The sequence below is a fragment of the Periplaneta americana genome, chromosome 17, assembly GCF_040183065.1.
Source record: "Periplaneta americana isolate PAMFEO1 chromosome 17, P.americana_PAMFEO1_priV1, whole genome shotgun sequence".
In the NCBI taxonomy this organism is placed as follows: domain Eukaryota; kingdom Metazoa; phylum Arthropoda; class Insecta; order Blattodea; family Blattidae; genus Periplaneta; species Periplaneta americana.
In genome coordinates, this window is record NC_091133.1 from 27,435,136 (window position 1) to 27,458,843 (window position 23,708).

The 23,708-nt window shown below is 35.7% G+C and overlaps 1 protein-coding gene across 26 annotated transcripts in view; it reads right to left on the minus strand.

Annotated features, from left to right (window-relative positions):
* Window positions 1-23,708, minus strand: part of LOC138693202 (retinol dehydrogenase 13-like) — a 544,367-nt gene that overhangs the window by 505,161 nt on the left and 15,498 nt on the right. For 3 of the 26 annotated variants that reach the window (XM_069816971.1, XM_069816970.1, XM_069816965.1), the window contains exons 1-2: window positions 18,819-19,115; window positions 1,422-1,639 (exon numbers count right to left, since the gene is read on the minus strand). In XM_069816971.1, coding sequence (XP_069673072.1) covers window positions 1,422-1,639; window positions 18,819-18,861 — 261 coding nt within the window. In that variant the 5' untranslated portion in view covers window positions 18,862-19,115. Of the gene's footprint in view, window positions 1-1,421; window positions 1,640-18,818; window positions 19,168-23,708 lie in introns of those variants that run through there. The other 23 variants (XM_069816952.1, XM_069816964.1, XM_069816947.1 and 20 more) reach the window with 21 other exon arrangements.

Sequence of the window (23,708 nt, forward strand, 5' to 3'; positions counted from 1 at the left end):
GCTGGATAACATGGGTGATCCTTTGTTTTAAGTCATCTATAGATGTAGGCTCTTGCTATTTCACAAATCCCCAAAGAAATAAAAGGTCTGGTGACAGTGAAGGCCATGACTGAGGTCATCCAACCCCGTGAACACCAAACATCTCATTTAGTTCTTAGTGAACTGTTGTTTGAGGTCTAGTCATAGAAGGTAGAAGACTATGCAATCATTCTGTTAGGTGCAGTGTGAGTTCAAAGATGTCAAAGTTCCTATGCAGTGTAATGGAGACTGAAGTAAAAAATATTTGTGCTGAGAGTTTGTCCAATTTAAAAAAAAGTGGTTTATATGAGTTGCAGTTATACAAGTCCCTGTGACAGATATTTGAGACCTTTCTCCTTCTCGTACTGCAGTTCTTTGTTGATTTGGAGAATAATGAAAGGTCGAGAATCTATTAAAGCTGGGGAGAGAATTACAATACCAATAGTAATGGTTAAGAAAAAAATTATGAGTGCAAATAATATGGAGTTAAACCTAAGTTATCGGCATTCTTATGGAGCCACAAGGCTGTTTTTGATGATTAGTGTGTTGGATTTTTCCAGTAGCTGTTTGCTGTAAGACCACCGCAGGACACAATGTGTAGATTTTCCTTGTTAGTCTGTACTAAGCTGGTGACACAATGCTGCTGGCACTTTACATTATCAATCTACAGAAAGTTTGCCTAGTCCACATCATAGGCTAAATCATAAAATATGTTCAATGTGATCCCTTCCATATGTTATTTACAACACAGAGTAGCATGTCAGCAGTGATTTCACGACAATTTTCCTGATCAAAGTTCATAGACATTGGTCACGAATCTTCAGTTCATATACCTTTTCCTTAAGATAATTCCAGAAAGCGAAGTCAAGTGCATTTAGGTCAGACAACTTGGAAACACTCCCTCTGAATCCTCTGTGGCCTAGCCACTGATCAGGGAAGTTGTCATCGAGACAATTCTGCACAAGTATGGCAGAGGATTATGCCAGAATTGAATTTGCTACACTAAAGACCAGAATAATTCATGCAGAATTGTTCCACCATATTATGCCAGGCCTATGCGGAACTATTATATCTGCAGTGCATGGGAAAAGTGACATAAGTCAGTTTCCACAAACCATTTTTGATAATTTATTGACGACTTACACTGGTTTATGTCGATTTGATTTTTTTCTGTATGAATTATTGTAATGGGAGAAATACTTATGTATTTTTTTCCAAGCGAGCAGATGTTCCGTAAGTTGTCAATAAATTATCAAAAAAGGTTTGTGAAAACTGACTTACGTCACTTTTTCCAAGCACTGCAGATATATCCTAGTCACCATACACGAAAGCAAGTTATGTGAAGGTGTGAAATATTTGTATAGTTTCTCTTTAAGAAATTGTAATTTTTTTCCATCGCTTACCTTTATTGGAAGGTGCTTTTGTATCTTCATACTCAGTTCATGCTCCAGGCCCTCACCATCAAAAATTGGTATCAGATAGTCATTTGGATTGGCACACACACGGCATAGTTGTCCAGTGTCCACTTTTTGAGTCCATTCACCACCTTCTTGATTATAATACTCTTCTCCCTCCATTATAGAAGTTTCCATTATTTCTGAGGTATCACCTTCCTGCTCGCCTAAAAGAAAGAGAAGTAATAAATACCACTTTTTTTCTTACAAACGTTTACTAATGTAATAGTAATACAGAGAAAAAAATTAAAATAGGCTAATAAAGATAGTGTAACTACATTAAACTCCCATGATAATGACAAAAGGGGAAAGATGACGTTATAGAGGAAGAAATCAGAAAATTAAGTCCGATCTTGCTCCTTGCAAGAAATTTTAGATCAATTCCAAAATTTATGGAAGTTTCAAGCCCTTTGGCAATTGCATCACTCCAAGGTTCAATATTCCACCGAATTCTGAAGAAAATTGTTAGAAAGAAATTATAATAAAAATATTTTTCTCAAGAACAATAAATATTTCCATGATGAACAATGTCCCTCTATTCACAGGGTCAAGCAGTGTGCCTGAAAATTCAACCAGTAGTAGTAATGTTATGCTGAATCCTTAAACTAAGTGATTCAGAATAATAGTGGAATAATTATTAAAATATGTCATACTTAGACAAATATTTAGGAACAGTGAATAAATGGTTTGTAAATCTTCAGTTTCTCGCGAAATGACATTAAAGTACAGAATATAAAATTATGCTGTAATGTTAAGGTTTACTTATAAATTCTGTCTTCCTGAACACACATTATTACATTAAATCATGGTAAAACAACATTATATACCACTACTTCATAACAGCAGAAAACATTTGATCAGCTATAGTAGGTAAAGTACAGATGTTGCATTCCTTCAAGGAGATACAGTGTAACAACTATAATGCTCTTTTGTAAGAAATTTAAGCTTCATCAACCATTCAGTCTCAAAATATTTCTGTAGGAGTCACCTATATTCCAATAATATTTTTCACTTTATCATGTTGAATCACTCTTTACAACACAGTTTAAGTAACTAAAAAGTACACTAGAACTAAAGTACTGTAAGAACTTAAAATCTGTTTTATAACATTTTTAAATTATCATCATTACGGGCAATTTCAATGTAGGTCTTAAAATTTGTTCTGATTCAACTCAAGATGTACCCATGATCAAAACTAAAGATGATTATAATCAATAATCTTGTGAAGAAATGTTTCATAAAATGTGAAATAGAACATGGAATGTTTTAATTAAAGAAAACTTTATTATACAATGTTGTGTTTAAAGTTATCAACACTGTGCTATAAAACACACACAAGAAACATGTATACAGGTTGCAGTCCTGTCCCATGGCAATAGGTAAGAAAAATGTGTTAAACTTTATATAATGAAATCAGAATGTCATTTTGCTTTTAATCTTTGTAATTGGCGAGGCAGTGGAAGTTGTTTAGGGATAGTACTAAGCAGGTCATCTGAATGGTTAATCCAGGGATGCAAAACTGTGCTAAAATTGAGGCAGACGTCACAACCCAGAACACCTAACTCATCGCATCCCTTCAACCCTTGCATCATTGTAGAGCAGGGGGAGAAGAGATATGTATTCAGTGTGCTTGCCACACATCACAGAAATATCACTGAAGACTCGGCCTTGTGGATGGGCGAACAAACTCTTCCTCCATGCTTCCACCCATATCTTCTCCAGTTCTGCAACCCTGAGTTAACCAATCTCAGTGGTAGCAAAATGGTTAGAAAATTAGAGGAAATGAATGGACGAGTAGAGAGAAAATTGAGCATGAAAAATAGCAGTTCTGAAATCTAAAGTACTCTGCGCATACATTCATAGTTTAAAGCACTCGCTTTTGTCGAAGGTTTGAGAAAACAAACATATCGAACACGTAAAGAAAAATTAAAAAAAAAAAAATGCGTAAAAAAAATAAATATCAAGGGTAGCAATTGCTATTACTGGCTACCCCCTGTGGGCGTCCTTGTTATTATAGCATATTCAGCAACCAGGTCGACTAAAGTACTTTCAGAACAAAAAGGCATATAAGCAGGGGCGCAACTACATTGTGGCTGGACTGACGAATGTCCAGGGGCCCACAAAGTGAAGGGGACTTACCAATTATTATTGCTGTTAATGTTAATATCATCATTAACATCATGAATGATTATCCTCATATTTTTATCAATTTATTTTGTTTGTTGCAATAGCATTCACTAAATACATTAAATAGTGGCTTTAATTTTCTGTATATACAATGTTTTGTTAAGTAATGGACTGACTGACACTAACAAGGGAACATTCAACACTTGAAGACTGAATAGGACCTTCAAATTGTGTACAACGAAAGGTCGCATTTATAACAAATTTTCTACGAAAAATTTTTTTTTCGAAATCAACCTATAAAACAGTTAAATAGCACTTGGAATTTAGTAGCAGTTTGGTAGCCCTGATGCTGTCGCTCGGAAGAAGGCAAGCTGTATGTAGTACACAGTCTAGTATAATTATACAGTCACGAAGCTTGAGTTGTGAGGGTACTAGGAACAACAGACTGTGCTGGTACTATTTTGCATCATCTGTAATGAAGCGATAGTAGTGATCCTAGTGATTAGCAACTATCTATGGATGCATACTTACTACATATTGAGTTTCGTGACTATATATTAGACTGTGGTAGTACTGTGTCGCAACGCAATGATCAGCAAGTACGTAAACTGCCATCGAACATAACAGTGTACTGGAGCTATAGAGTTATAGATTTAATTTGAGAAAAACTGAATACATACTAGTCTAATTATTCACGTGAAGGAATCTTTCACCATATTCTCACATACACGAGCAATTAGTAATTTTACATAAATTACATTAATCAATTAAAGAAAATCTCAAGTTACTATTGGAAATACTGCTTACTTATTAGTTATTTCTTTTTGTGTTTCAAAGAGAGAGGGTTACATTGATGCACAATTCCTAGAACAAAGGCAAGTTATCAATTTGTCTAGTTACCGTAGTAAATTAATAGAACATTATTTTACACTGTACAATACTTAATAGTACATTATGCAACGAGCCTATAATGAAGGTAATTAAGAAGTGAGTATGGATATTTGTGAAACGAGCGCAAGCGAGTTTCATAATTTTCATACGAGCTTCTTAATTACCATTATAGACGAGTTTCATACGACTTTTTATGCTCGACCATATTTCTTCTTATGCTCGACCATATTTCTAACTTGAAATTACAGTATTCAGATGTATACATTTTATTTGTATCTGACAAGATCGGAAGTGACCTTGTTCTAGGTCGTGAATTGTGAGATGTGCGCAGACGCGAAAGTATTGATTTTTTCCGAGGAACAATAATGTCACTGACCTTGTGTAATCCGTTAAGGGAATGAACAGGTGAAATATTCAAATTATGCATTTGTGATGCTAATGGACTGAAATTTTTACCACACAGCGCTGATATGTATTTAAAACATCCCTATAAATTTCATCAATGTATCTTAATTAGTTTTGAAGAAATTAATTATTTACCAATTAATACTAATTAATATTTAAAAAATGCTGCATGATGAACGCTTAACATTATGAATTTAAAAAAAATATAGAACAGTTCCTCTAACAATAATAAAACATCTATCACATGATTTTTAGTTAGCACTTCTTAGTTACTGAGAAAAAAATTCAAAACTGGGTGAGTGCCAATTTAAAGAAAAAAATTAATTTCATGCATCTTAATCAATTTATATCTTGGCAAATAATAAATATTTTAAAAATCCATGTGACAGTCTTTTTCCTTTAGGTAATGTGGGCTTGTGGTAAAAATTTCATCACTATTGGTTAAGAAATGCATCATATGGAGCAATTTGAACATGTTAAAATGTAATAAAATTTAAAAGGGAGAAAATCAAGTTTTAAAGTACAACACTATGTTTGAGTACTTACACATTATGGAAATTGCTTAAAACCCTCCTGCCTGATATGTTGACCCCTCCTGCTGCTTTTTCCTACTTTCAGTGACACTTTTTGACAAACGTAGCTTCTTCCTGCTTGTTTTGAAGTTCTCACTGGTTGAAGTAGCCGCTTGCTGCAGTCGACGCTTGTCTCTCCTATTGCCAATTTTGTATGCTGCAGGAGATAATTTCACTGTTGACACTAAATCTCTCATGGAAATGTTTGCTGTACAACCCATGTTAAATTCAGTCACAGCAGAAGTAACAGCCACTTCAAGTTTTTTTTTGATACAAAAATTTCTTTTGGGCACTTCCGCCATATCACACTATGAACACTTTCATTCACATTTTGAGTTTTTCCTGCAGTGCACTTGCTAAGAAGTTCATCACTAGCTAGTCTACAGTACACTGGCATGATTTTAGCCACAACATCAGGTCGCAACACTGTCTTCATGGTTTTCAAGTCATGCTTCGGAACAGCTTCTTGCTTCGCAATGGCCCGGTTGAAGAAGCACCATGACTTTTCACCACTAGGGCATCTTGAATGCAGGGGCTTGTCATCCGTGGACATTGCATGGTCAAGTGTTGCATAGATGGCTTTCTTCATCTTGTTTACATCGGGGATATTATCAATAATGGCCTTTCTGTAGTAATTTTGCAGTCGAGGTATCATTTCTGCAGTCAGACTTCCCTTTTTTTTGCCTCCGATTGAGGAATCTGTCCCTCTCCATTCCCTAACAATATTCTGTAGACCTTTACCTACTCTCTTAGCAACGTGGTTCACACATTCTTCTTTTCTAATGTCAATGCCTTCACCATAAACTTGAAGCTGCTGAAGGTGATGGTGTGTTTTTGCATCCCTGTCAGACAATAAGGTTGTGTACCTCATATTACACAACCTAATGGACCGGGTCCAGAGAATTTCTGCAGCTTTCATCTCCATGGCATTTGAAGATCCATCAAAATTTTTCTCACAAACACCAGCATCTTTGTGACTTTGATACCACTGTTTATATTCGTCACTTGCAACATCCATTTTTTTTTCTGTCTTTTCACAAGTACTGCTATATTTTGACATTATTTCAAAATCTAACACTAGCCCTGTTAAAATATCTATGACTAAACCTAAACCATACTTTGATGTATGTCCACGCTTCATCCATGTGCCATCGTATGACACACCAATATTTATAACATCACTATCACTAATAGAACTGTCCACTTCCATGTGAGCTCGTCTAACTGCAGAGTGAGCATTTCTCAACACATGTTGTCTAACAAGTTTGTTTTCTTCCGTCAGTTTTATCAGGTGAGAGTTGAAGGATGGTGAGCTCAAACCTGCCATACCCATAGCCATACAATGTTGTTCCATAGCAGAGTGTCCTTTTCCCATGGTTGACCATTCTCCTATTTACATCGAAGGGAGGTCGAGTTGACTCAGTGTTACCTACCTTAGGGCTTGTATACATTTCATTCAACACTGTGTTGCAATTATAACACTTCACTATCACTTTAAATGCAAAGCCTGATGGTTCAGTAAGCTCAGCTTTTGCACTATCCATTCCACATTCACCACATTTTACTCCTTTATACAGTTCACTCCACAAACTTACATGCACTAATGTGTAGTCTTCACTACACTGGGGGGCACTTATATTTGAATTCTCCTGCAAGTTGCCATATTTTATCAACTTTATCTCACTAGCACTTTGTTTATTATTTGTTTCTTTTGACACTTGATCTTCATTATCACCAACTAGGCCTAACACATTTTCTTGTTGCACACATTCCACAATAGTTTTGGCATTCTTCCACCTTATATTTGCTAAATTTTTAGCCCTATTAGCATATTTTGATCGTTTCTTGCCCTTATTATGAATGTCACTTAGTCTATTCATGTTTAGAAAACTAAAACTATGCCTAAAATGCTAAATGTTGAGTTATACACGTGGTCTTGAATGTTATTGTGACGATTCCTAACCTAATGCACTTATACTAACTTATTCACACTAATATATACAACTAATTGAATACAAAATTAGTGTAAAACTTTAATAACATCCTAAATAACACGAAATCAGCAAAACAAGTATGAATATTCACGTACAAACGCACAAACTCGAGAAGAAACGGTCCACAAACAATATTTTGCCGTTCAGTTTCAAAACGAAGTATTTGCAGGGCTGACAGGCAAGCTGATAGTATATTCAGGAGTGACAACAAACTTAATTTCACTAGATACACACCAGAAAAAAAACTAGCCCGCTTTATTCAAATTACAAAGCTCAACATAAACTTTAGAGCTGACAGCTCGTTTAAAGGGCAACGAAGCACGTGCAAGCAGACATTTAAACGTCATGTGACACGGTTTAAAGGGCTCCCAAATAAAAAATGAGGCCATATTATGAAAGTAGAAGGTTTAAATAAAATTATGAACATAAAAACAAAAATTTGTATTTTTTTCCATTTTTCCACATTTTTCACTTGTTCGTTCCCTTAAACTTGGTATAACTTTGATTATTGAATTCGACATTGAAAAACGAGATGACAAATTGAATTTATTTGAATATTATTTACAATTAACGCTAATTATTATAGTAACAGAACATAACCTTCTGCAACAGTATTGGATTTCCAGTCTCCGTGACTTTTCGCTAATTCTCTTTCGATTGCATATCTGAGAATAATCGATACTTGTGGTTTTATAACGGTAGAAAGCTGACCTGTCATTGGCTGAACAGTTGTAACCTGAGTAGTCATTGGCTGAAAGACCTGACCTTTAATGAGTAGATGTACTTTAATGACATGCATTAAAGGTCTGCTACCAGGTGTATAATTACTACATTTCGGCATGGTCGAGCATAAAATAATTTTGAGGTTTGAAACCAACAACACATAGCTAAATATATTCAAAATTATTTCGAGTTTTAAAGGAGGTGTTTATTTTATTTATATAATTTATTAAATTTATTTCATGTTGAGCACAAGAGACATAATATGAAAAATATAACACATAGTAAATGTTGAGAATGGTGCAATAAGAATTTGAGCTTTCATCATAATCTGTTCTGTTTATGTTCAGTGAGACTGTATCAAGTCTATATACAAGGAGGATGGAAGAATAGAATAAGAGAAATAAAAAAGGGATAGTGACAGGTTCTAAGAAAGATGAACCTGTGTCAGTGAGTTTTATATTGTATTTGTGTACTTATTGTAAAATATACTGTTATAGGTTTAATTTGTGAGACCGTTAAACATATATTACCAATTTAATGTACTATGAGTTTGTTTAATTCCATGAAATCAGTTTATGATTTGTTCTTAATGATAAAGACCCTATTTAACTCTACGAGTACTGTTTATGAATGTTGAGTTGCATCCTTGTTTCTTCATCTCTGTCACACACTACACTCAAAAGACTCCGCAACTAACTTACTACATTCACATAGATTCATAGCGATATTCGGAACATCATTTTAATCCTTTGCATATTATTTTCGCAGCTTTGTTTTGGGACAACATTTTATACTAACAAAACATATCAATGTGCAATCTTCCAGTGTTGACCGTTTCCTTGTAAGATTTCTTACTTGAAATAATAATAATAATAATAATAATAATAATAATAATAGTATAGAAAGAAAAATAAATGTAAACTTGCGAATTCTAGATGAGACAGTACAACAAGTGGACAGCTTCAAATACTTGGGGTCTACTGTAAGCAGTAACATGAGCTGCTGTCAGGAAGTCAAAAAGAGGATAGCAATGGCAAAGGAAGCTTTTAATAGAAAAAGAAGCATCTTCTGCGGACCTCTGCAAAAAGAACTAAGGAAGAGACTAGTGAAGTGCTTTGTGTGGAGTGTGGCTTGCATGAAGCAGAAACATGGACATTATGACGAAGTGAAGAAAAGCGAATAAAAGAATTTGAAATGTGAATATGGAGAAGAATGGAACATGTCGAGTGGACAGAGTGAATAAGAAATGAAGCTGTGTTGGGAAGAGTAGGTGAAGAAAGAATAATCCTGAAATTGATCAGGAAGAGGAAAAGGAATTGGGTGGGTCACAGAAGAAACTGCCTACTGAAGGATGCACTGGAAGGAATGGTGAACAAGAGAAGAGTTCGGGGCAGAAGAAGATATCAGATGATAGACAACATTAAGATATATGGATCACATGCAGAGACAAAGAGGAAGGCAAAAAATAGGATTGGAGAAACCTGGGCAGAACACTATGAATGAATGGATTATTATTATTATTATTATTATTATTATTGCTAATCAAGTTTTCGAAGCATAACTTCTAAATCATATATGTTCTGTGCAAAAACTAACTGATCATCTGCAAAGCTCAAAGTAAATAATAAGTACCACAGTCATTATCGACTGGTATGCCCATTCCTCTAAAACTTCTTTTCCATTGATATAGAACTCTTTCCAAAAATAAATTGGCGAAATATTCATCCTTGTCTAAGATCTTTAGTTGTACGAAATGGTTGTGATATATATATATATATATATATATATATATATATATATGAGATCCTTGCTTTATGTAAGCTTGATTATTACTGTAAAACTCTCTTATAATTTTCAAAAGCCAATCATCTATTTGCAAATTTCTCAGATCTTTCCATAATTTGTATCTGGATCTGATGACCTTTGATTTCCCACGGATAAAGCTGCTATATCTACATCTACATCATCAATATATTATGGTTGTTGTACTGTATTTACATGAACTTCGTGGTCTGGTCCTATATTCTCCTCACAGTCATCATTTCCATTGCATCTCTTCGAAAATCGAAAAATCGAAGGAGAATTGGGAGGAAAATTTAAAAGGTACGCAAAACGCGTCCTTGCAAGGGGTTGGGGGCTGTACAAAACTAAATATGTGAGCTCCAAGCCTGTTGGCCACTAGTCTCACTCCGGGTTACGATGCTCCCCTGAAGGAGCTCTAGAAAATTTTGAAGGGAAAGCCGAAATTGGACGTAACCTCTTAGGTACCACATACGCGAGGGGGGCTGACATTGATCAATTGATCACGGAACGGGGCGAGGAGGAGTTGGCTGGTGTTTGCCGTTAGGATGGCAAGACGCTGTCATCTGTTGTTCGATGACAAAGCATTTGAAGGCCGTCGGAAGAAGCGCCGTGAAATCTAATCTGCAATTTGAGAGGTCCCTGTCCTTTCAATTTGCGACTTATTGAGTGACCTCGTATATTTAATAGACTATATATATTATCTGAACTAGGGCATACATCGTTTATAATAAGGGTGGAATATATATGGGGAAGGGCATATAGGTCCGTGGCCCATTTCTCATAGGGCTCATCCCGACATTTGTCTTACGCCTGAGGAAAACCACGGAATACCTTAGGCGAGATGAGTTGTCTCATGTATAAGAGACTAGCCAATTTGGCTATTATGTAGGAGGTGATTGTTGTCATGAGCCTTGTTGAATCGTCTCAATTTTGAGACAAGCCATTTGGCTATATGATGGCTCAATTACGAAGAGGGGGGAGAGCTGTAATTAGTTAATTAATTTAAAGTAATTAGGGAGATTAACGGGGATATGAGTGCAGGTCCGTGGCCCATTTCTTTTAGGGCTCATCCCGACATTTGTCTTAGCGCCTTAGGAAAACCACGGAAAAACCTAGGCAGGATGAGTTGTCTCAATATCAGAGACTAGCCAGTTGGCTCTTAGGTTGAATGACTCTATGAATCGATGGATATATACTAGCCAATTGGCTCTATGATAGTTCCATCGACCAACAAAAGTAGATATTGTTAGGTAGGGATTTTGTTTAGCCCAGTTAAGACAAGGTCATTTTAAAGCGGTTGCACTATCCAAGGAGTCTCATGGAGTTGAGTCGTGGCTACCAAAACCTGGGAGTAACGCCAGCCTCCCTGTCCTCCTGTCTCAATAGTATAGCTAATGGACCTGTATGGTGTCTACGCCGTAACCTAGGATCATACTGGCCGAGGCCAGATATGAGCGGGTTGGGGTTAGCACGAGCTTCCGCATACAGGTTCCTAGCCAGTCGAGCAATGAACTCGTCTATGGTTGGCAACTCTAGTTCATCATGGAACTTTCTTCTCGAGGCGACTCGGGGGAGATGGGTAATGAGTCAAATCACCTGGTTTTGGACAACTTGGAGTTTACGGAGATGGGACACTGCCGCAAACCCCCATGCGGGTGCGGCATAGGTAATGACAGAGCGAATGAGGGCCTTATACATGGTAAGTCCTACCCTCAGGTTGTCAGGAGTTAAGGCCGCCAGAATGGGATAGTGTCTAACTATCAGCCTGTTGGCCTTACGAAGAAGGGATTGGATGTGATCTCGGAAGTTGAGATGAGAGTCCATAATGATCCCTAAATATTTAATTTGGTTCATCCACGGCATTTCTCGTCCGAAAAGTGTGGGTGGTGGTGGTATGTCTTCGAGCCTCGTTCTTAGTGAAAAGAGTATGGCCTGACATTTCTCTACATTGACCTTGATTCTCCAGTCGTGGAACCACGGCTGGAGGTGATCTAAGATCGACTGCAATCTACGGGACACTAATCTATAGGTTTTGCCCATTGCCAAGAGGGCAGTGTCATCTGCATAGATATACAGATGACTACTTCTGCCATGGATATAGCGAAACGGGAGGTCATTAATGAATATATTGAAAAGTATGGGCCCGATAATGGAACCCTGTGGGACTCCTGCGTGAATTTCACGGGGGGTGGAGAAACTAGTGCCTACACGGGTTTTGAATGTACGGCCTCGGTTGCATCTCTTCTCAGTAAGGAGATTTTTATAGTGGATAATCATTCACTCAATGTTTTAATGTTAATTTTTATAACTTAGTATAATAAAAATCTGAGAAGCACTATAGATTAAGATTGAAAGATTTAGCACTTCTATCCATTGAGCAGATGGCTTGATACTCCCATGTTCTTGTCTCATGCTTACCAGGAGATATGTTCAGGAACTCGAGACACAATACAATAATATAAAAAATTGCAGCTGCCTTTTCTCGGAAGGGTTATGAAGTCCATGGAGAAGTCATATGCATTGCTGAGGAAAGTGAGAATAGGAGGATTGACCTCACTGTCATTAACTGTACACAGGACACCGCATATATTTTGGACCCCACCATCAGATTTGAGGCCAACTCTAGTCAGCCAGAAGTAGATCAAGAAAAACGAGCGATTTACGATTCAATAATTGCATACTTCAAAGATAAATACAAAACCTCCTCAATTAAAGCTGATGTATGTTGCATTCCAAATATTTCTGTAGTAATTCAATAGAAGCTGCTTGGACCTGGACATATAGATGAAATTATAGTCTGTGAAGGTATTATAGTTGGCTGCAATCTTGTCAAGATAGTCAGCTCTTTCGTTGCCTTAAAGTCCTGTGTGACCTCTAACCCAATGGAGAGTGATTTGAGTTGACTTTGTAAGGATAATAATTTTCTTCCAATTTGAACTGCTGTTCTGTTCACTGGTGAAAAGAGCAGCTTTTGAGTCGACATCCATTGCATAGGATGTGTTTCTCTCTCGCTGGTGTTGTATCCAGTCTACATTCACACTAATACCCAGAAGTCCTGCTTGGAAAACCGAGCATTCCTTGTTGAGTCTACGTGTGATTGTGTAGATTTCTTTAGAGTTTCTTTCTGCAACCATTTCAGCTCTGATGCAGTTTTCAGTCTTTCGGTGAATATCAGCATATCAGCCTGAACAATGGCACTGTAGTTTATATTGTTATGTGGTTATCTTTTGGGTGGATTTCTCTGGATCTTGTTGTAAATAATCATGTGAGGGATTTTATTCAGCAGAGTCACAATAAGGACATTTCTGCAGATTAATGCCACATAAGGCATCTCTGTGAACTTGAAGCAAAATAGATGTGAAAAAGATCAAAAGAAAATTGACAGTTTTCTAAATCAAAGTAAGAGAATTGTGGATACCAGTAACATGTAATATAAACATAAGTACATACTTTGTAACGTTATACTGTAATAATTGTTCTTATTTACAAAATTGCCTTCGTTTTCTTTTATTTGTTAACAACCCGGATTTTTACTTATATGGACAACTCTAAGCCCCAATCAGTTCGGATTAACGAGGTTTTGCTGTACTTCAGTATTTTCTTACCTCATAATTTCATTTCATTTAGAATAAATAATATCATAGAAGTGTATAATACTAAGTGATTCCATTTAAAAGACAGATGAGCAAATCTGTATTATACAGAATATAGACAAAATGAAAGTTCATTAACTTAAATAAGAACTATGAGAACGAGGTGCACAAATAAGTGAGAGAAAAAAAAAGAACTCTGTCAAGGATAAATGTTATCACTTTAATCATTTATATGTACTGTACATTGAAAAAAAAAATAGGATATGAGTTACCAGCATTTCTCTAGCCGCAGAAAGATCAAATGTTATTTTTAATAGGACAAAATAATATGATCGCAGTAGTCTCACAATTATTCATGCATTTTGTAGATTCTGGATATGCAGTTTTTGAATATGTAGAATGATTTTGAAAATATTATTGCTTGAAGTTAAAATATGGTTTTAATAATTAGGCCTACATTAAAGGCATTTTTCACGATTCCCCTACACATCAAAATTGTCCAAAGAACAGATGAAATTTTAGAGAAAATTTTTCGTACACCCAAATAAATCATAAACACTGGGTACACACAAGCGAGTAATTCATCTGTCTATCCACTAAAGACCATGGAAACCAGTGTTTCAGTTTATTGACATTATTACATTGCAATTTCTTATTTAAGTGGCCCAGACAAGGTAATCAGTTTATTGATAACAGAGGAGTTTGGTAACTTTCACACTGTAAAGCAGTGGTTGCCAGCATTTGCTGAAATGGGTAACAGGTAAGGAGTGTATCACAATATGCACAGTCATGCAGAAAAGAGAGAGAGAAAGCATACACGCCAGCAGCCACAGATGCACGAGAGTGCAGTCTCTTATCCATGAGTAAGAGACACTAGCCTGAGGGTGTACTGTGCTGATGACTGCTGATGTAAAGCATTAAAGAACTGTTATAACAGAAGAATTGGATACTCAACATCGACATTTAAATCGCATTTAGTGCTGCTAACAACTTTTTGCCATTGAAGAAATGAGAACGTTCTGCCAGTGAAGTTAGAGATGTGCAAACAGCTGGTTTGGAGTCACAATGTTTTCAATGTCCTCTGAAACTCTCTTTTGAAGGTTATGCTACAGATTCTCGATCAGATTAAGATCCGGAGATCGAGCAGGCCACTCTGTAACTTGAATATTGTGTGTTTCTATCCATTCTGACATTGTTCTGGCAACATTTGCTGTGGCACTGTTATGTTTGAGAAGAAATTCAGGACTCATTTGTTCAGCAATAGGAAAGATTACAGGCTGCAAAATTTCTTCAATAACGATTTGACCCTAGTGTTCCTCTAATTAAAATGAAGCCTGTTTTTCTGTGGGCCATTATTCTCCCCAGATCACAATGGAATCTTCTTGGAATTTGTGAACCTCCTGTATATATTTTAGTCTTTCTGCTGTACCTGGTCGTCTCAATATGTGTATTCTTTCAGAATCTGGACGTAGACCAGTGTGATTCATCGGTAAAGAGAACCTGACTCCATTGATAAGTTAATCTGCCCAATCACCATGTTGCTGACCTCACAAAACATGAGCTCCTCAATTTCCACATGTAAAAATAAGTATCTATGCAGATTATATTACAATATGGGCTACGGACAAAGATCCAAATGAATCATTAAGAGTTATACAAACAGCTATAAATAATATCAGTAATTGGACATCCAAATGGAATCTATCTATCTCACAATCAAAAACTGAATATACTGTCTTCACAAGAAGATATAGCTTAAAAAACTATAAACCTCACATTTATTTGAATAATCAAGAAACCCAGTATAATCCAACTCCTAAGATCCTAGGATTAATTTTTGATGAAAAACTTTTATGGAAAACACATTTAGCCAATGTTGCTTCGCAGTGTCTACCATGATTAAATCTCTTCAAGATTATAGCTAATAAAGAATGGGGATCAGATATCACGACAATGCGGCAGTTACATAATGCTTATATACGATCAAAATTGACCTATGGATGTGAAATATGGAGAGGAGCATCAGCAACTCATCTACAAAAAAATTCTGTTCTTCAAAACTCAGCCTTAAGATTATGCCTAGGAGTACCAAAAACCACATCAACTGTTGCCCTAGAAACTGAATGTAACATCCAACCAATCAGACACTATATATTACAAAAGGATCTAAAAATACATTTAAAATTGCAAGCCTCAGCCAGATCTCAAATGTTCTTCAAACTGTCAGATGATATCCTGTGTAATTTCTATAAAATAAAAAAAGAAGAAATACCAATCTATATCACAGACACACTCATTGCTAAAACTCCAGTTGTGAACGAAATTCCTCCATGGAAACGGGTGATTCCAGAACATAGCATACAAATTCCAGGAAATCATTCCAAAAATGATCCTCCATACATTCTTAAGTTAGATGCCATGGAACTACTCTGCAGCACATATAAGGACCATCTTCAAATTTATACAGATGGATCTCTAAACCCTAATAAGGGGACATCAGGAACAGGATATTATACTCTAAAATATCAAGAAAGTTATTTCATACCATGTTCATCCTCCTCCAGTCTTGACACTGAATTGCTAGCTATTGATGCTGCTCTTCAGTGTGTTACTCAAATTTCTGAAAAATCTATTTGCATACTTAACGACTCCAAGGGGGCTATATTTAATATAATTAAATATGTACCAAACCTATATGCACATAGAATTATTAAAATTCAGAAACAACTAAGTAATCTAAAAGAACTCCAAAAGGAAATAACATTTCAGTGGATACCTAAAGTCGATAATATTGCAAAACAAGCAACATATTTGCAACCAAGACCTCTTCAGGTGATATCTATATCCAGTGCTTTTGCTTCAGTCAAGTCTCATTTTACAAACCTATGGATCAACAATTGGCTCTCTTCTGACAAAGGAAAAATGTTACAATCTGTACAAAAGAAACCAAATGACCTGGAAATGTACAAAAACTTGCCCAGACATGTTCAAACATTTTTAACAAGAGCCAGAACAGGTCACATTGTCACACAATTGTACCTACACCGATGTCACATTTCTGATAATCCTACTTGTCTGTGGTGTAATAACCATGATGAAGATGTGGAATACATTCTTCTATATTGTCCATCCATAAACCACAAAAGAAGTAAATTAAAATCATCAGTACTGGTTGCAGAACACACAGCCCTGCAGTATATATTGACTACACCCCAACTCTGGCTACTAGCAACAGGCATCTATAATGAACACTGATCAATATACCCCTTACTTCTCGTGAAAAACAACAAATGAATAGACTATAGTGGACTTTATGTTGTCAGCAAACAGCTGGATACATTAAGAAGGTTGATTGATCAATTTCCACATCATATAGCTGCACATTTCAATGGGTAACGGGCAATAAGACGACCTTCATGCAATCTGTTCGTAACAGTGTGGATTGATACAAACACATTCCCAACATTCTGCAATGCATTTCTTAACATGTAAGCAGTTAAAGTCCTTTCTCTCAAGGCTCTTAGACATCTATCTTGTGCGGCAGTTGTAATTCTTGGTTTACCTGGGTGTTGTTCTTCTGGACTGCCAAATTCGCAATATCGACTCCACATCCTTGATACTATGCCTTTTCCAGTATTCAGAGTACTCGCTGCATCAGCTTATGTTCCACCATTTTCAAATCGCCCTAAACATGACATTGTGGCTTAATTGACGGTGTTGAGCACTCATTTCTATTGTTTTAACAGTAATTCTGTGAGGTCAATGTTATGTCATTGAACTTTTAAATTTTTAAATATATTAGAGACAATTGTTAGGACATTGTCAGTTACAGGTAACCTACTAACTGCTGGCAGTTTCAGTTTGTAACTGACCCAGCAAAGCTAACTCATGTTTGCTGTGCTTAAATCCGTAGAGTTTTGCTGCAATGTCTCATGTAGGAAGGAAAAAAATATCTTATATGGGGAGATTTTATAAAACTTTCAACAACAGTGATATAGGTTCTAAAGCAAAATGTAAAATATGTGGTTTAGAAATGCAAGGTTTAGTAGCAAGAATGAAATCTCATCTTCTGAAATGCAAGATAAAAATTGTGAAGTTTTTATTTATTCTGAAGAACAAGCACCACCTAATGAAAGTAAGTCTGAATAAGTGAATTAAAATTGATTTGATTGTAACAGATGCTTTCTTCTCCAGTATTAAATAGGATATTAAAGTATTATTTAATATTAGATTAGAATTCTGAAAACTTTTTCCAGTAGTGTGTTCTTATCTGTTTTATTACAATTTACAAGTGATAGGGGCATTCCACAAAAAACAGGACATAATTATGAATTCTGTAAAATGGTACATAAAACCCTGAATTGAGTAAAAACATATTGCCTTTTCAATCGTTTTTAAATTTAAGTATGGTACAACTGCATTTAAGATGACCTCTATCAGCTATTTTCCACTAGACTGAAACTGCATTGTTTTTGAGACTCTCAGTTGCTTAACAAACATTACTGTGCAACTTTTTCCTGTGTGAAAAGTGAATATTTTAAAACATGTTTATTATTATAACGTTATAAATGTGTTAAGTACTTATTAATTAAGCCAGTGAAAAGAATTAACATCTATGTCCCACACGTGACTCAAAATAGGTTATATTTTGTTTTGCAAAATAAATATATTAAAAAAACTTTGAGTAACTTTTTTCCTTCTTTTTTAATCAACAATTGCATGACCACATTTTGAAATTGTTTTATTAATTAAAAAGAACTAAATAATAATTTTCATTGTTGTCCCACACGTGACCATCCTATATGGGGCACGTATGCAATTTCATTTTTTATCACTTTTGTAATCAAAACAAAACTTGCTCTCCAAGTTTGTTACAAATTCAAAGTGCTCTCTGATCACGCACAGGTGTACTTTTATTTACTACAGCTGTTTTCAATAAAGGACAAAGTAAAATGTACCTTATCTATTCTGGCTCCCAAACTATGGACAAAGACACTGTGTTTGTGTTCATTGACTTTTTATATGAAATCAATCAGGTGGTGATGAGCCGAAGTTAGAAATAATATGGAGTGATGGGCCATCGTCAGAATTTAAAAAGAAGTTCACGGTAAAGATGCTGGAAATATAGGGTATTTCAAAAGTCAGTTCAAGCATTAAACCACTATAAATAATATAATATTTGAGATAGGGAAAAAACAAAAACATTACAGTGTTGGGCAAACAATGGGGTTTACAAACCATTGGGAAGATGTCCGCTGTTCTCTCGTTCAACGTACAGCATTCTGTCTGCGACACCATGCACAGCATTTTGCAGATATTATCTTGGAATATTGGCAATTTCTTGCGAAATGGCATCTTTCAGTTGCAGTAGAGTTGTTGGATGTGTCAGGAAAACTCGTTCTTTAAGCCAACTCCACAACCGAAAATCAGCCGGATTGAAATCTGGAGATCGCAGAGGCCACATTGTTGAAAAGTGCCTACTGATGACACGATCGACAAACATCTGCGTAATTAATTGTTTTGCAGGGATAAAGATGTGGGGTGGAGTGCCATCTTGCATGAAGATTACGTTTTCCATATCGTGATTCCTCAGTCTAGGGATGACGAAGTTCTGTAACATGCAATAGTAGCGTTCCTCATTTACTGTAACAGTCTGTCTTACTCCATTATTGTCTCCACATTTGTGGAGTAATGGTTAGCGCATCTGGCCGGAAAACCAGGTGGCTTGGGTTCGATTTCCGGTCGGGGCAAGTTACCTGGTTGAGGTTTTTTCCCGGGGTTTTTCCTCAACCCAATATGAGCAAATGCTGGGTAACTTTCGGTGCTGGACCCCAGACTCATTTCACCGGCACTATCACTTTCATCTCATCAGACACTAAATAACCTAAGATGTTGATAAAGCGTCGTAAAATAACCTACTAAAAATTAATGGTGTAGTTAACACGCGTAAGTGAGGTTCGTTTTCCGACCAAACGCGTAATTGAGGTTCGTTTTCTAACCAAGGTCATCAGTAGGCACTTTCCAACAATGTGCCCTCCGCGATCTCCAGATTTCAATCTGGCCGACTTTTTGTTGTGAGGTTACCTTAAAGAACGAGTTTTCCTGACACAACCAACAATCCTACTGCAACTGAAAGATGCCATCTCGCACGAAATTGCCAATATTCCAAGACATTATTTGCAATATGCTGTGCATGGTGTCACAGACAGAATACTGTACGTTGAACAAGAGAATGGCAGACATCTTCACAATGTTTTGTAACCCCCGATATTTGCCCAACACTGAGATGTTTTTGTTTTTTCCCCTATCTCAAATATTATAATATTAATTAGCGGTTTAATGTTTGAACTGACTTTTGAAATGCCCTGTACTTTCTGAAGGTACAAGATATATTTTACTTGGAAGTATTTTCAGAAAGTTAAAAAAAAAATTAATTTCATAAAAAACCAAAACTTATAATTTACCCAAATATTTTGCTGAACTAGCTTCACAGGTTGTTAGCAGTACCCATATCTCTTACGTGTCAGAGGATCATATTATACTATTTCTTCAGAAAAGGCATAAGAGAATGTAGTTGTAATTCCCGGCATAAAAAGTTTTCATGTAATTTTATGTGAAAATAGAGACATCACATGCAAAACAAATGCATTTAGGCCTCCAGGAACTTATGTCAATTCGTACAGACCAGCTTATGAAGAATTACAGAGAGAAGGCCTTACTTGTGGGCAGTGGGTTGTTGTGGCCTATGAAGGAACTAAATATCCTAAAGTAATTGCAAGTGCATGCTTGTAACAAAATTAAAGTCTCGGTGTTGGTACAGGTTGGAGTTTCAAATCACTTCAAGTGGCCTGACCGACCAACTTATCTCCTACAGCCAACAAGATATTGTCAAGAAACTGTTACCTCTAGATGTTGTGAATAATCGTGGAGTTTTTAAATTTTCAGAGCATTTTTAAAGCATCTTCAGTAAACTGTTGTCTTGTGTTATTTATGAAGAACATTCCTTTTTCAAATTAGGTGATGTTTCCTTAGTTTTGTGATATTTATGATTTTTTTGTTATTCTGTTAAAAATTTACGTATAATAGCCTAATGGCCAGTTTTTCCAAGTAATGTTTAATTTGGCTTAAATGTTAAATTAACAGCTGGTTTATTTTTAACGTTTTGTTACGATGTTTTCCATTTTTTCAACATAATTTTGTTTAAAATAACCAACTCTTAACTTTAACTGTCGTTAATACTATTCTATCTACTCAACAGCAGTTGGTAATGACTTTGCATATATAAGACAACTTCTTATTGGCTGATATTATTATTATTATTATTATTATTATTATTTAAATTCTGTACTGTCGATTAAGTCCTGAAACATGTGTAAAATCATAACCTGTTACAGTAGCCATGATTCATACAGTACAGAGAGTTGATAATGAAAGTTACATTGACTACTATTGAATAATAATAATTATTATAAGTATGGTTATATTTTATAATGCTAAATATGAATTTCTGTTTAGAAAAATCTCAGCATTATGACCACCAGGTGACAATAATTACACGAATGTGTGTGTAGTCAACTGTACACAAAACTCCGAGGAGAATTCCGTATCATATAAAATTCTCTAATTCAGGTCCATGTATAAATTATATGTAATTTCGTCCTAAAGAAGCAATTGCTGCTGAAACATTTTATTATTTACTCACTGCGTATTTTGAAGTACTATTGACATCAGCTATAGTTGAAGAGCCACTAACATAGAATCTACAGTTAACAGTAGCTGGTGAATTGGAACAAGTGGCCTATTTCTGTTTGTAGGATATTCAAATCTGACTTCTATTTCTTCCCACACTGAGATCGCACATTTTCTCAATATTAAATGGATAATAGCTCAGCATCGAAATAAGCGTCAGTATGATAATCAGTTGACTTATAAAGATTATCTTCCCTATATTAATATTCCAAAATATCTTTTAAATTATATATTATCAGTCTTATGGCCGGTTTCACAAAGCTCCATTAAGGTTTTAATGATTCATTAATTTATTTACTGGTTCATTAAATCATTTTTATCTCTCACCAAGCATCTTTAGCCTAACGAACCAGTAAAATTATCATTAAATTTAGTGATAGAAATTTCAGTCTTTAAATTTTTAAGAAAGAGCTGGATTCTTGGAATTTATAATCGTTTTCTTTCCGATGGAAATTTAATTTTCCAGCAGGATAATTACCCCGCGCACACCGCCATAAACGTTCAAAGACAGTTCATGGAAAAGCATGAAAAAGAGGAGGATTGACAAATATCGAGACATCCCACCTCAAAATCCAGATCAGTTCTGGGATCAAGTTCTGGCTACCTGGGAAGATTTTGCTAAGCACTAGAACTATTTCCGCGATCTGGTGGACTCAATGCCCCGAAAATGCCAGGCAGTGATAGACGCCGGTGGCATGTGGACAATGTATTAGATCCACATGTGTATTTCTTTTATTTTTCTTTAATTTGTTTGTTTAGCTTTGTTTTATTTCGGGAAGAAAATTGATCTCCCAAGAGTTTTTTAAATTCTCCTAGTGAAGCCAGAGTTGCGAAATAATTCGTTCCACTACACAAAATTAAAAAAATGAAGAAAGGTTGTTGTTGTTGTTTTCTAATGCCCGGCGTTTGACAATAAAGTCATTTGACCTCTTGCACCCCAATATTTTTCAAAGATATTATCATGACCAGCCAATGAAGCACAGATTTTGAGGTGTTCCGAATCCATTTCTTGGTTTGAGTTGCACAATGGACAGTTAGGGGACTGATATATTCCAATTCTATGCAGAAAAAAAGAAAGGTAACATGTATAAAAATTAGTTACGTTAATAAAAAAAAAGTTATCACCGAGAATCGAACACGGGCCCCAGGGATGGCAAGCCAACTCGCTATTGACTGCTCCATCGGAGAGCAATGACGTAACCAGCGCGACGAGGCACATATAGCTGCTCGGCTTGAATCTACGGAGACAGCGCACATATAAACGTACTCGTGTAAATATTTTAATGTTCAGTACTAGTTAATGTTTCATTTGGATTGATTTACTGAAGCTTGGTGAAACTGGCCCTTACTCTAAACATTCCTCAAAGAATAACATAACATATTATTTTCACAACTTTTGTCTGAACAGCTGTGGTGTTATCCGCCATGTTTAACTGTTTGTTAAATGAGTTAACGGCCTGAAATCCTACATATAAAGTTAACAAACGGTTAAGAATCTGTTAAGCCAAACTGGTGTTGAACAAATGGAAAAACTGTATTTAACAAACTATTGAAGGTTTAACAGTTGTTAAGTGTTCTAACAATACTTGGACAAACCGGCCATAAGAGTATTTACAGTCATCTGTTTTAATTCCTCCCATAAGGGTAAAAGTCCCACATGGGACACACGACCAAAATAAAAAAAAAAATTCTACATGCTCACCAGTTAATGTTTTGTTCAATGTGATTGCGTGAGATTTTAGAATTTTCTGCAAGTAATTCAGAAAAAAATACAGTATAATGATAGCATTAGCAGATGGGCTGAATGCATGTGTCCCACATGTGACCATGTTTCTTGTATTTTCTAAGTACACAAAAAAGATATAACTTTTCATAGCTCAAAAAATCAGTCATTGTTGGCACTTTCTTTTTGGCATATAAGACTTTTAATTGAAAAATTTACTTAACTAATTATATGAAGATATGTGATTAAGAAATAGTACAATATCCCACACGTGACCATGGAATGTCCCAATAAAGTAAAAGTAAGTATTTATATAGCGGATAGCATATTGGAAAATTACATAGTAGTATTTTCTTAGGGTATAGGTAATCCAACTAGGCCAAGTTCATTTGCTAATACCAGTAATGATATATGCAAAACACCATTAGCAACAAAGTTGATAAGATTTTCAGCTGCAGAAGAAATGGAGTCAGGGAATGTAATTCAATGCAAAAACATTACTCAAAGCCAACTCGGCTCCTTTTTGTCAAAACACCTACTCAACAAAAAGATACAATGGACAAGCAAGTAGCTAAATTTTGTTATGCAACAAACACTTCACTTTGATGCATGCAGCATCCAGAATTTATCAAGTTAACACAAATGTTATGGCATGG